Source organism: Hemibagrus wyckioides, linkage group LG06 (assembly GCF_019097595.1).
Source record: "Hemibagrus wyckioides isolate EC202008001 linkage group LG06, SWU_Hwy_1.0, whole genome shotgun sequence".
In the NCBI taxonomy this organism is placed as follows: domain Eukaryota; kingdom Metazoa; phylum Chordata; class Actinopteri; order Siluriformes; family Bagridae; genus Hemibagrus; species Hemibagrus wyckioides.
The window spans coordinates 33,059,940-33,074,210 of NC_080715.1; the positions used below are offsets into that span (position 1 = coordinate 33,059,940).

At 41.7% G+C, this 14,271-nt stretch overlaps 1 protein-coding gene across 3 annotated transcripts; it reads left to right on the plus strand.

Annotated features, from left to right (window-relative positions):
- Positions 1 to 810: 810 nt before the first annotated feature.
- Positions 811 to 6,740, plus strand: LOC131354058 (asialoglycoprotein receptor 2-like). Of its 3 annotated transcripts, none has more exons than XM_058391319.1 (6): positions 812 to 918; positions 2,696 to 2,746; positions 2,944 to 3,315; positions 3,664 to 3,993; positions 4,098 to 4,278; positions 6,086 to 6,740. In XM_058391319.1, the coding sequence occupies exons 2-5, from the start codon at positions 2,710 to 2,712 to the stop codon at positions 4,259 to 4,261; spliced, it is 903 nt and encodes a 300-aa protein (XP_058247302.1). In that variant the 5' UTR covers positions 812 to 918; positions 2,696 to 2,709; the 3' UTR covers positions 4,262 to 4,278; positions 6,086 to 6,740. The 3 variants fall into 3 exon arrangements, with proteins under 3 accessions (XP_058247304.1, XP_058247302.1, XP_058247303.1); XM_058391320.1 differs by having other exon boundaries at positions 816 to 918; positions 4,098 to 4,189; XM_058391321.1 differs by lacking the exon at positions 3,664 to 3,993 and having other exon boundaries at positions 811 to 918; positions 4,098 to 4,189.
- Positions 6,741 to 14,271: the final 7,531 nt, after the last annotated feature.

Sequence of the window (14,271 nt, forward strand, 5' to 3'; positions counted from 1 at the left end):
TATACATACTCAATTAGCGTGTTTTTTATTTGTAAATAATTTTACAAACTATATTTATTTATCTACACACATCATTATGTGATCATTTGTGTAGGTTCATATTAAAAATATTTGAACCCTACTGCAATGAATCCACTGATGCTGTAGGACCCATGCGTTTAATTTAATAAACAAAGAGCAATTAAAACAATCCAGCACAACAGACGAAGGCCTAGACCCAGAACATGCAAATGTCAAAACTACAGGAAAGCAGTCAGTGTGGCAAACAAATCCAAAACAGAACCAAAACGGGAAATTAAGGTCATAAACACAGAAAAGCAATGAAAATGAAGAATAGCTCAGTAGGCAGTGGACTGATGATACTTCACACTGAAGCTAACATGAACATGGCTTAAATGTCCATCCAAACAGGAAGTGACAGGGTGAATGGGAAGTGATCAGAAGTGGGGCGAGGGCTCTCTCTGGCGAGGGGGCAGGTGAAGCGCGGCATGAGATGTTGCACCAACATTGCGTTAGATTTGTTTCAGTTCTGACATTGTTGCTGTAAATGAAAGTGTCTGCAGTGCTGCAGATTCTCAAAGCTGTCCTGAAGAGGCAGTATCCATGGTTACAGTTCAGTATAATAAACTCTTCTTTGTGCTGTATAAGTTTGATAAATAAACTGTATCATTCTTTCTAAAGACAGCTTTATAAACATCTCCAGTCCTCTTTTTTAAGCCTTGCCCTATCTAAAATCTAAAATCTCCTGTCTAAAATTTACATCCAATATGTTTTGTAAAGTAAAAAAGGGAGGAGGAGGAGGAGGTTTGCATTTAGTCATCAAGTCTAAAAGAAGATAAATAGTAACCCAGTTAGTCAGAAAGACACTGAGATCTATAAACGCTACAACACTGAGAGTTTACTTCCTTCACCTTTCAGGTATGTTTCAGTTATTTACTGAAATATTTCAGTTGTTTCCCAAGACTTACTAAAAGAAATGGTTTATAGAGCTTGACATGTGGGATAATAATGTTTTTAGTATATTTGTGGTCTTTAGAGCAGAGCTGTACAGAGATCTTTACACCAGCAGGTGATTACAGTTAAAAAGATAATCATGGATTGAGGTTTTAGAAACAAAGACTAGACCAAAGAATCAGATCCACTGATAAATTTACATTAGATAGTCTAATGCTGTGTGATATTTCTTTATTTATATAACACTTTTAAATTTGAAATTAAAATCTAAAAGTATTACTTAGTAAAATATTGGAAGATTAAAACAGGGGTTTAAGATAAATCACATTAAATAACCAGTGACCTCTAATGAAATGACTGTAAATCTCTGAGGATTACCACAGTCATGAAATGTCCCTCAAGTATATCACATTTCCAGTGATTAATTTAACTAAAACATTTACAGTGAATTCTACGTCATTTACATTACACACATTGGGAATTTTAATATATTTAAAGTTAAATTGTTAGATTATTAATTAAAATACATTTGCTTCTTGTATTTACATAACCCTTTCATAACCCCAGGTGTTGTAGCGCAAATAAAAATAAAGCTAGAGCTGAAAGTTTATATTATTTCTAAAAATTATTAAATACCAGAAATGGCCATGAGAGCTTCATGAGAAACTCAGTCAAGTTGATTCAAGATAAATAACAACACAAGTTTATAAACTGCCACTAAATCATGATGACTAAACATCATTTCGAATAAAAATATTGATATGTGATATAAACCTGGAAAACGCAGTAATACACTGATAAACTCTATCCAATATTTTCTATGTCCTATGTGATATTAAAACTCAGTATAATATAAAATTTTCAGGTGATTACTATCATGCTCTCTGGTCATGGCCATACATCCAGTCCTTCTGGTCCTGAACAGGCTGTCTGAGATCCTGAGTGATGAATGTGGAGCCCTTGGTGAAATGATGTCCTGATGCTTACTTACCTGTTTTGTTGTTGTTATAATAAATTAATTAATTTTTTTTTTTTTGGGGGGGGGGGGTTGTCTTTATTTGTCACATATACATTACTGTACAGTGAAATTCTTTCTTCACATATCCCATCCTTGGGGGTTGGGGTCAGAGCACAGGGTCAGCCATGATGCAGCACTGCTGGAGTAGGGTGGATTGGGGGCCCAACAGTGGCAGCTTGACAGTGCTGGGGCTGGAATCCCCGGTCTTCCAGTCAACAACGCAGAGCCTTAACCACTTGAAGCTCCCCTTAATCCTGGAGCTACCACCACCACAATGAGGGAGAGCGTGAAAGCAGTCCCCCACTATCAGAAATTATCTCTATTTCCTTGTTGTTCTGTCAGGGTGATCAAAATTTTAGACTTTATTCTAAATGATTCTGTCAGGATTCATGACCTAGATGAGACTCTGGGCATCACACACACTTGTTCATGACCATCCTGAGCTCTTCTTTGTCATTGTTACAAAATATAACATATTTTTTCTTATTACCTGCACTGATTGATAGTGAAACTGAATCCTGTTCCATATGAGACCTCTTGAGGAATGATGATTGTTTACTAATTACACTGCTGATTATAACTCCTGTGTGTAGATTCAAGTTTAACTTTTAATATAACCATATGTAGTGATGTGATGTGTAGTGATGTGAGGTGTAGTGCTCTGGTACTTGCATTTAACAGTTTTACTGAAGTCTCTGTTTAATCACATTTCTTATTTCTTAGTTATTTTTACAGTGATGGAGCAGCATTTGTTCCTACTTTTGTTTCTTACAGGTGAGCAAATAATACAGTGAAGGATAAAGGCCACAGGAATTATAATGTTTATCACAGCACTAGTTACAAATATGTTAATTATACATATTTCTTATGTACTGAAAGAAATTTTCATGTTTTACAAATGAGGGAAAAATCATACTAAAAATTTTTCAGTTATACATAGAGATAACGTTGCATAAAACTCTCCTCCACAGGAGTCGTCCCTCTCGTCCTGTCTGACACTCGTCAGTACTTTCTGATCCAACAGGGGAAAACATGGAGTGATGCTCAGGCTTACTGTCAAGATAAATACAAAGATCTGGCTATCATCAAGACCAGTGCAGACATGGTTCAACTTCAGAATGAAGCACAGAGACAACAATTCACTTCCAGTGCTTGGATTGGAATGTACAATGACATTAATGGCTGGAAATGGTCTCTTGGATATGAGCCAGTGGGAAGCATGAGACTGTGGGGAATTTGGCAGCCTGACAACTGGCAGGGAAAAGAATCATGTGGTGGAATGAATGGGGGCACTTGGCATGATAGGCAATGTACTGACCAAGTCCCCTTTGTGTGCTTTGATGGTAAGAAACATGTAGAAACACTGAGAGTGTGTTGTAAGAATTATCTTTAAATGTAACTGTGCTCTAAACATTATAATACAACTTAACTGGCTCCAACCAGACCCTCTATTAATTCTTACTGGTGGATCAGTGTGTTACAGCATTTGTAGTTGCAATCCTGAGAACCAGGTTAAAGGCCATTTTAAGCCTAAACTTACAGACTAATCGAATAAATCCTTAGTGACTAATCAAAATTCAAAACATGCTGTTGCATTAGAGGTTTGTTAAGCTTCTAATCCTGATTACAGTGCATGTTACTACACAATTACAGATTATAATTAACCAGTGGTACACGTTTTTTTCTCACAGACACAAAAACTGGCAATCAGAAGTACATTTACATTTCTACCCATATGACATGGTCTGCAGCTCAAGCTTACTGCAGAACGTATTATACTGATCTGGCCAGTGCTAGAGATGCAACAGCAAATTCAATTATAGCAGGATTGATCTCTGGCATGACTTGGTTTGGTCTGTTCAGAGAGACCTGGAAGTGGGTAGACCATAAAAATGTCTCTACCGTCACCTGGATGACCGGAGAACCTAATAATGCCCAGGGGAATGAAAACTGCGTTTATTTAAATAATGGCCTGGCTGCTGATTCACAGTGCTCAGCCCTGATGCCTTTTTTCTGTTATGGTTTGTATTTAGATCAATTTCCTTTACATTTAAAAACTGCCTTTAGAATGTAAATTTGTGTGATTATGTTTGAGTTTGTATGTCTTTACATTTCTACATTCAAGAAGTCACTAGAAAACAACAAATCATAAGGTTGAAGATTCAGTCCAGTCAGGATGTGAATGATACTGCAATAAAGGAGACCATATTGGAGCAGGTGGGTCTCATCCTCCTCAAGACTCCATATATAACATACATTCTCCTTCTCATTACTGCAGCCACAACCTGAGTCTTCATCAATCTCTGGTACTGACACTGACACAATGTACTGTAATTACAGTCTGACTGTGTGGTTAGTTCCCTTTCAAGGGAACTCAATGCTGCATTATGGCTTGATGCTATGGGAATGCTACCGCAAGATCATTGTCTGAAGCACATGTGTAGACACCCCAATTCTACTGGCCAACTTTGGTTCAAATGATGCAGTGGGGTGCATCAATAAGACAATAAAAGGGCATATCCTTATGGAATGTTGACAAACTTAATGACCTCAATCAATGCCAGGGATGAGATCCTGAAGCGGTAGAAGAACTTTGTAGATCCACTAATTTAGGCTTTCATGCGACTAAGCAAACAAACACACTATCAGCCAATGTATGGCCACTATTTTTGTCACAAAGAGGAATCTGTGGCTCAATTTTACAGGGATAAAGGTGAAGGATAAAACTGTCATCCTGGATAGCCCAATTTTGACTCCTGGCCTGTTGCAGCTAGCACTATTGTTGACAGGTATCAGGAGGATAAGCAGCACTTGGCGGCATTCAAAGAACTGATCCCTCACCACATCTGGGAGTTGGTGTTTACCACCAGTCAATCCCAGCCAGGGCCTAGTTCCCACCAGGAGTAGCAAAAGACCAGTGTGACTGCTTGACTGGTCCCCATCTGAAAGATACAGGGGTCAGGCAGCACACACAAACTCAGCTATCTGAGGGAACAGTTGATTTGATGACTGTGAACTCCTCAAAGGTAGCTAAAAAGAAGACCTGTCACATGAAGATAATGCCTGCCTAGGGTTAGGGTTAATAACTGACTCCTACCTGTAGGCTGCAGGTTCCTTTTCGAGACCTTTCTTTGGTCCTTAAAGTGTAATCTGATGCTCCTTTTGAGATTACTGACTCTATCGCTACTGACTCTAGCTTGACTCAAAAGAGAAGGAGGCCCTGTCTGCAGGCCCTGTCGGCAGCCTTTAGACTTTGCATCTGATATGGTCAAAGGTTTTCTGCACCCTAGACCAGACTACATTCCAAAAGGTCCCATTCCAAAGGTGTAACCAGGCAGCCAGCCAGCAAGCCTTCTTTCCTCCACCTCTTATTTCTCTAGAGAATGAAAGGCTTTATCTACTATTTTCACTGTTCTCTTAGGATCTACACCTACCACTTAGTCCAATGGCGTAAATCTCAACTCTTCCTTTGGTGGTCACAACAAAGATATTGCAGTCATCAAGCAGCACCTTTCTTATGAGGTGTGTGTAATGGCTTCACATCAGTTGTCAAGGCCTACTCCTTTAGGAGTGTAGCATCTTCCAGGGCTCTAGCCCTGATGAAGATGAGCCCTTGCATGATGTTTGTGCCGCAATGGGCTGGTCCCCCCAGCACACATTCATCATGTTTTACAGTTTGGACAAGGCCAAATAGCCTTGTTGAGCAGGCGTTCTTACCCATTGTGGCAGCATTGGTATTGAAGTTCCCATAGCATCAAGTCATGATGCAGTGTTGAGTCCCCTCAGATTAGAACAATTCAGGTTATGTATGTAACCCAGGTCAGTGCTGCCTCACTCCCTTGACACACTTTGGGCATACCTGAAACTTTACCATATCCTTATTCAGACAAGTTGAAAAGAATTAGTGCATTAGAATTGGTGTATTACCACATATTCTTCAGACACTGGTCTTGCAAACACATTCCCATAGTGTCTAGCCATGATGCAGCACCTTGTTCCCTTTCTCATGGAACTGGGTTACATACATAACCTGCAACATTTCTGTAAAATTTCATAGGGTTCACATAGAGTCTCTATCATGTATTATTGATTAATAAAAGTCCTGTTTTTCAGATCAAAAACAAACTGAAGGATCATGGGATGGCAGAAAACATCACAGTTAAATGGAGAGACTGATGAGATGGAAGCGTGTTTCACAAGGAGAAAAAAAGGCTAATAAACAAAACAAAAAAAGACTAATAAAAAACAAAAAAGAACTCTAAGTCTAAATCTAATTTACTAAGTTAAGATTATTTTTCAAGTTTATTTCTAAGGTAATATTTATAGATAAATATAGATCTTTACTTCTTTAGTTTTTCAGATACAAGTAACAAGCATGTATTCAAAGTCTAACAACACTCAAACCTTTATATACTCATTTTAATTTTAAGATATGTAATATACTCATAAATAGACATACATATATAAATATTGTTTCATTATCATAAGTGTTAACTATTCATTCTCTTCCTGGTGAATTAGAGATCAAATACTATGTGATGTGAGAATACATGAATAATGTGTAGGATATTTCCCTATGCTGAGACTTTTCTGCTTCCTCCTTAACTCTATCTGCAGGAATTCCAATGTGAAACAAGGCCAATAACAATACAGTTTTATTCTCAGCTCAGTTTTATTCATGTTTAACTTACATAATACTGCTCATTCAATAATAAGGCTATGATTTCATGTTCTAATGCATTTCCATGAAAACCATTTAAATAAAGAAAAGGAGATAAAGAAACAGAATTCTGTGTTGTGTAGTTTATAAAGAATTTATTAACCTCCTGTTGATTAACTGAATGTTGAAGAAGCTGTTTGCAGTTCTTATTTTTTGAATGGAAGAATGGAAGTAAGAGATTATTCCTTATTAGAAGTTCACAAGTTTTAATTGTAATAATAATAATAATAATAATAATAATAATAATACCAATGCACCCTTCTAATTTAAGGGCTTAAGTTTTTGCTTAGGTAGAATATATAAGTTCAACAAAATGTAAATGGGTAAATGAAAGCAGGTTATACAGGTTATAACTTAATACTATGTTTTATATATAAATAAAACATATATACAAATGTAATTTATTGTGAAACATGAACATTATAAAAAAGCTGCACTTTGGAAAAAGTGGAGATTTATACTATAAATGTATACTATTTATACAATCACTTTGGTCTATGAATTATTATTAGTCAGTAATACACTAAGCATTACTTCACAATTGGATGAATATATATAGGCTTTATTTGAGTGTTCATAAAGATGCAGGTGTGATTGGGAACAGGCATGCATGATTAGAAGTACAGTGACTGAGAATGTGTAAGTGAGGGTGAGTGATGGGAGTGATGAGTTCAGTACTCACTTTAAAATAACTGCCACATCTTATTAATTTCAATTTCAATTTTTCATTTAAATTAATTGTCTCAAAGTGGCTTTACAGAAGTATAGAAACAGAATAAACATGACAAAGTTTAAAATTAAGTTACTATTTATCTCTCACATTTATCCTTAATGAGCAAGCCTGAGGCAAGGGTGACACGGAAAAATTCTCTGAGATGATAAGAGGAAGAACCCATGAAAGGAACCAGGTTCAGAAGGGAATCCAACCTCATTTGGGTGACACTGGACAGTAAATAATGTAAATGTAAATAATGTGTTTTCTACAACAGTTTATAGCCAATTGAGCAACCATGAGCTCCTGAGGAACTACTAGGTCTCTGTAATTTCTGAGTTCATTATAGACTTAACATTAATTCCTTCTTGCCAAAGTCTTCAAAAGTTCACAATTCACTGACACAATGGCAGTTCAAAGATGGCGCGATAGTCTCCAGGTGGTTCTATCCATTGCAGTCCCCTGAGTCATGGGCAATCATGCAGATTTATCCCCAGCATCAGTGAGCACCACCAAGCAATGAGACTCCAACTAGGGGTAGAGTGACTGGATGGATCAGGAAGGTCCAGAAATGGCTTTGTAAGAGAAAACCCTGCACCCTGCTGTAGCCTTTACTACTTGAGCTACCAACAAATATCCTGCACCTTTTGACTGGAGTAGGCATGGTTGACCATGAAAAAAACAAGATCATTCAGGTACTTTGGCACGAGATCATTCAGTGCTTTATACAATGCATCTAGAAAGTATTCACAGCACCTCACTTTTTCTACATTTTGTTTTATTCCAGCCTTATTCCAAAATGGATTAAATTCATTATTTTCCTTAAAATTCTACAAACAATAACCCAATTAAAAAAGAAGTTTGTTTGAAATCTTTACAAAGTTATTAAAAATAAAAAACATCACATGTACATAATTATTCACAGCCTTTTCCATGGAAAAAATTGAGCCCCGGATGCATCTTGTTTCCACTGATCATTCTTGACATGTTTTTCTGCAACTTGATTGGAGTCCACCTGTGGTCAATTCAGTTGATTGGACATGATTTGGAAAGTCTATATAAGGTCCCACAGTTAACAGTGCACGTCAAAGCACAAATCAAGTCATGAAATCCAAGGAAATGTCTGTAGACCTCTGAGACAGGATTGTATCAAGGCACAGATCTAGGGAAAGGGTACAGAAAACTTCCTGCAGCATTGAAGGTCCCAATGACCTTCATCATCTGTAAATGGAAGAAGTTTGGAACCACCAGGACTCTTCCTAGAGTGGGCCACCCAGCCAAACCGAGTGATCAGGGGAGAAGACCCTTAGTCAGCGAGGTGACCAAAAACCCAATGGTCACTCTGACAGAGCTCCAAGATGTTTCAGTGGAGAGAAGAGAACCTTTCAGAAGAACATCCATCTCTGCAGCACTCCACCAATCAGGCCTGTATGGTAGAGTGACCAGATGGAAGCCACTCCCCAGTAAATGGCACATGACTGCCCACCTGGAGTTTGCCAAAAGACACCTGAAGGACTCCGGTGAAACAAAATTATCTGGTCTGAGAAACAAAGATTGAACTCTTTGGCCTGAATGGCAAGCGTCATGTCTGGAGGAAACCAGGCACCACTCATTGCCTGACCAATACTATTCCTACAGTGATGCATGGTGGTGGCAGCATCAGGAACTGGGAGACTAGTCAGGATCGAGGAAAAGATGAATGCAGCAATGTACAGAGACATCCTTGATGAAAACGACAAGAGCGATGAAGGGGACGACAACGGCCTCTGGGAGCGGGTCGGTCTGGGTGGCGCTGATGGAATTCGGTGAGCAGTGCTGGATCGAGGATGTCATCCCGGTTCACCTATGATCTTTCCTCGGGACCATACCCCTCCCAGTCCACCAGATATTGCAGACGGCCGCTGCGTTGCCTGGAGTTCACGATCTGTCGGACTTGGTAGACTGAGCTGTCTGCGTCAGAGATCTCGGGCTCTGTGGGTGGAGAGAGATCCGGTAGCGCGCAGGGAGGACGAGTTCATAGGAGACGTCATTAATACGCCTCCGGACGTCGAAGGGACCGACATAGCAGGGACTTCCTACAGGGGAGCTTGAGGCAGAGATCCCGTGTAGAGAGCCAGATTTGATCACCTGGATGGTAGCTCGGTGTCTCCCTGCGCCTAGTGTCAGCTTGTTTCTTCTGCAGGTGGATGGTGCAGCGCAGGTGGACTTGTGCCAAAGCCCTCTCACTCTCTCGGAACCAGTGGTTGATGGATGGTACTTCGGACGGTTCGCCGGACCACGGGAACAGAGGTGGTTGATAGCCGAGTATGCATTGGAAGGGAGTGAGCCTGGTGGTTTCCTAACAAAGTGAGTTTTGTGCATACTCGGCCCAGGGCAGGTATTGGTTCCAATCATGTTGGTGTTCGCGGCAGTACGCTCTGAGATAGCGTGCGATCTCTTGGATTTTTCTCTCCGTTTGGCCGTTTGATTGCGGATGATAGCCTGACAATAAACTCACTGAAACCCCCAGCTGTTTCAGGAATCCACACCACACCCTGGAGATGAACTGGAGCCCTCTGTCAGACACAATGTCCTCAGGGATGCCAAAGTGCCTGAACACTTGGTGAAAGAGAGCTTTAGCCATCTTTAGCCGGCAGGCCCTTGAGGGGTATCAGTTTGCATACTTTTGAGAACCAATCAGTGATGAAATCGACTCCTAGGTGGGACCATGGTCGGTGGGGAATCGGGAGTGGCATGAGCTTACCCTCCAGTAAACGGCGAGGCATGGTGATGATGGCGCAAACGGAGCATCCCTTCACAAACTGGTTAATGTCTCTGGTCATGTCTGGGCACCAATACCTGCTTCGGATGAGTGAAAGGGTGCGCTGTTTGCCCGGATGGCCGGAGCCGGGTGAAGAGTGTACAAAGTCCAGGAGGGCAGTGCGGAGAGATGTAGGGACATATGTTTTGCCCTCTGGTCCTCCCGGTAGAGCGGGTTCGTTCCTGGTGGCGGCACGGATTTCCTCATCCAGTGCCCAGAGGATGGGACACACGAATAAGTCTGGAGGAAGCACTGGATCGCTTTCTTCTGGTTGGGAGTCTGGTGAGTACATCCGGGAAAGCGCGTCGGCTTTGGTGTTCTTACTGCCGGGGCGATAGGAGACTGTGAATCGGAACCTGGTAAAGAAGAGCGCCCAGTGCGCTTGCCGCAGGTTAAGACGTTTGGCCTCTTTGAGGTATTGGAGATTTTTATGATCAGTAATTACCTCAAATAGTGGTAGCCCCCAACCAGTGCCGCCATTCCTCCAGTGCCAGCTTAATCGCTAACAGCTCGCGATTCCCAATGTCATAATTTTGCTCCGCCGGGGTTAGTTTTTTTGAGTAGAAGGCACATGGACGGAGTGCCAAGGGTTTACCTCCTGTAGTAGGGTAAGAGCGGAGCAGAAGACGACTTTCAGCTTCTGGAAGGCTTCGACCGCTGAGCTTGTCTATTTGAGTGTCTTGGGTTGTCCACAGTGCGGTGAGGGGGGCAGTGTGCATACTGTAATTTTAGATGAAGCGACGGTAGAAAATCGCAAACCCTAGGAAGCGCTGTAACTCCTTAACGGTCTGTGGCTGCGGCCAATCCTTCACTGCCGCTACTTTAGACTGATCCATCTTGATACCTGTCGAGGAGATGATGTAGCCCAAAAACTGAACGACAGTCTGGTGGAACTCGCACTTCTCTAGCTTGTGGAAGAGGTGGTGACGGCGGAGGCGCTCGAGTACCTGCTGGACGTGGTGGATGTGCTCCGACCGGTGTGGGGAGTAAATCAGGATGTCATCGATATACACGATGACAAACCGGTGGAGCATGTCACAGAAGATTTCATTCATAAAATTTTGGAACACAGCTGGCGCGTTGGTGAGTCTGTAGGGCATAACCAGGTACTCGTAGTGCACCGATGGTGTAATAAATGCCGTCTTCCATTCATCTCTGTGTCGAATTCGGATTAGGTTATACGCACTCCTTAAATCCAGCTTAGAGAAGACCCGAGCCCCACTTAGCTCTTCCAGTGTGGCTGGGACCAGAGGTAAGGGATATGCGAATTTCACCATCTGAGCATTCAGTTTCCAGTAATCTATACACGGTCGAAGCCCACTGTCCTTTTTTGCCGCAAAGAAGAAGCTGGACGCCGCCGGAGAGGTATAAGTGCAGTGCATCTTTGATGTACTCGTCCATGGCCTTATGTTCCGGGACAGACAGAGGGTAAATGCGCCCTTTGGGCATCTTAGCGTCAGGCAGAAGATATATTGCGCAATCCCAGGACCGATGAGGAGGGAGCTGAGTGGCTGCAGTTTTGCTGAACACATAATTATAGTCCCGATACTCGGCTGGGAGGTCCACCTCGGTGCATGTAGGAGGGCTCTCAATGTTCGTTGATCCTAGAAGAACAGGTTTAGGTGTTGGGGTCGAAGCATGTGGAGGCAAGAGCTGATGCAGAAATCGCTCCACTGCTTGATTTGTCCATTACTCCAGCAGATGGTGGGTTGATGTTGAGCTAGCCATGGGCGTCCTAGGACAATGTCCACTCTTGCCTCCTCCAAAACTAACAGGGAGAGCGTCTCCTCATGCATACAGCCGACGCACAGCCTTAGCTCCGGGGTTATCCACTGTACCAGTCTGCAACCCAGCGGTTTTCCCTGGATGGTCGTAATCTAAACCTTCGTCATGGAATGTGGCACTTGGCAAGGATCCAAAAGGAGACAAAGTTTCCGGACAATATAGACAGAGCCCCTGCTGGAGCTGGCGCTGACGTTCCCTCACGGACAAATGGTACTCATCCGTCTGCATGGGCTCGGGAGTGGAGAATTCCTCGTGGGGTGAGGTATCGGGACCAGTGTTCCCCATAACGGTGACCGCGGCGAGATGTTGGGACACTGTCTGCGCTTTCAAGAGGAAGGACTCCAGGCTGGCAGTGTCATCGTAGATCACCATCTGTCGTCGGATCTCAGGCTCTAAAACCCGCCGGTATGCCATGAGCAGCACTGCCTCATTCCAGCCACTTGATGCCGCCAGCGTGCGGAAGCGCAGCATGTACTCACGGACAGTGCTCTTGCCTTGCTGCAGAGTAAACAGCTTGTCGGGCGCCAAGAGAGCAGAGGCGCTAGCACCGAACACCGCCTTGAAATCAGGGCATCAGCAGGTAAAAATCTTGTGGATTTGTTTTTGGGCGAGTATTCTGTCACAATAGGACTCAGAGGCTGAGAGAGAATCCAAAGTCGGTTTATTAAGCTCAGGCAGGTGAAGGCAGAGCGCAACTTAGGAAACAGCGTTTTGTAGAAAAACTGGCAAATAAACAAAAGGGAACATGCACTAATGTCACTTTCTCATGAACAGTCTTAATACTCGCCGTGGGCGCTTTAAATAGTCTCGTGAAATTGTGTGCAGGTGGTGATGATCAAAAGTCGGGTGTTTGTGAGCACAGGGGCACGGTTGAGGTTGGCAAGCCCGTGACACCAGGTGACAAGTCTGTGCTCATTAATAATTTTTTTTATTTGAATAAAATGTCCTGAGCCTTCTGGTGGTCCAGCGGCAGGATCCCACACTCTCATTGCTGTGGTCCAGGTTTGATTCCCGGGAAGGGTACTAACCCAGCCACTGAAGGGTCCATTCTCAGTGCTGGTCCCAAGCCCAGAATAAATGGGAGGGTTGCATCAGTAAGGGCATCTCACCTAAAACCCTAATCAAAGCATGCGGACTAACTGGTCCACTGTGGCGACCCCAATCCGGAAGCAGTCAAAAGAATAACAACAACATTTAAATAAAAGTCTTCAGGGGGTGAAGATTCAAGTTGTTTGTAAAAATTTTAAAAAATATTAAGGAAAAATAAATAAAAGAAATTTGTCTAAGCAGTTAACCTGGTAGTATGAGGATAATCTTACTTCAGTCGAATTTATAGCTTTACAAATTGTGAACCCAACCTTTAATAAATTATCTTCTTCATTAATTAATATATACACACACTGCAAAGTGTTTGAGTCTGTGTTCTGTTTAACCTAAAACTGCCAAGGGTGGGGTATAAACACCTGGATATCCTTTAGAGTGTGCACCATGCAGAGACCTTTGACAAAGTCACACAATGAGTGTGATTTAAACACCATCTCATCTCTGCACCTTTAACATTACTCTCTTTCTACTCTCTTTGTGTGTCTTGGATCCGTGTGATCTTTTAGAGATGCAGGTAACTTGTCCTCTAAAGCTGGCCACTCCTATCATCTCTTCATGGCTGCAGTGAGTGTGCTCTGTTTTTGTTTGTTTGTTTGTTTGTTTGATTGTGGATTTTATTTTTATTTCTAAGGAATGTTTGTTATTGGTAGTTGATGTAACAGAATTACCCACACAGACCCTCCTCACAGTCTTTAATTACCTGGCTGAAGTCAAATGGGATTTCAGTATAAGGAAGGAATGTCTGTATTAAGAAACACACTAAATGTTATATCTTGGGGTGTGCAAAATTTTTCACTCAGCTTGGTCTGTCAGTCTTGTATTTTTTATTTTGTTTTTTTGTTTTGTATTTAATTGTGGATATTATTTTAGTTTCTGCATTAGACTGCATCTGCATCCCCCTGTGCTCTGAATAAAAAAAGAATAATCTGTTCAATTATGGCAGAATGTCTGTATTACCAAACACACTAAATGTTATGTCCTGAGGGTGTGCAAACTTTTTCACTTCATTGAGATTTGGTTTTTAATCAGAGTTTATGTAAAGTAGGACAAAAGGGACAGAGAAATTTGCATAAGCCAATTTACCTGAAGGAAAACAAATAAGCAGCTGAGTTTATCACTAAATAGAAAAATGGCCACTGAAGGTTACATACTGTAAGAAAATAAAAACATAACACTGA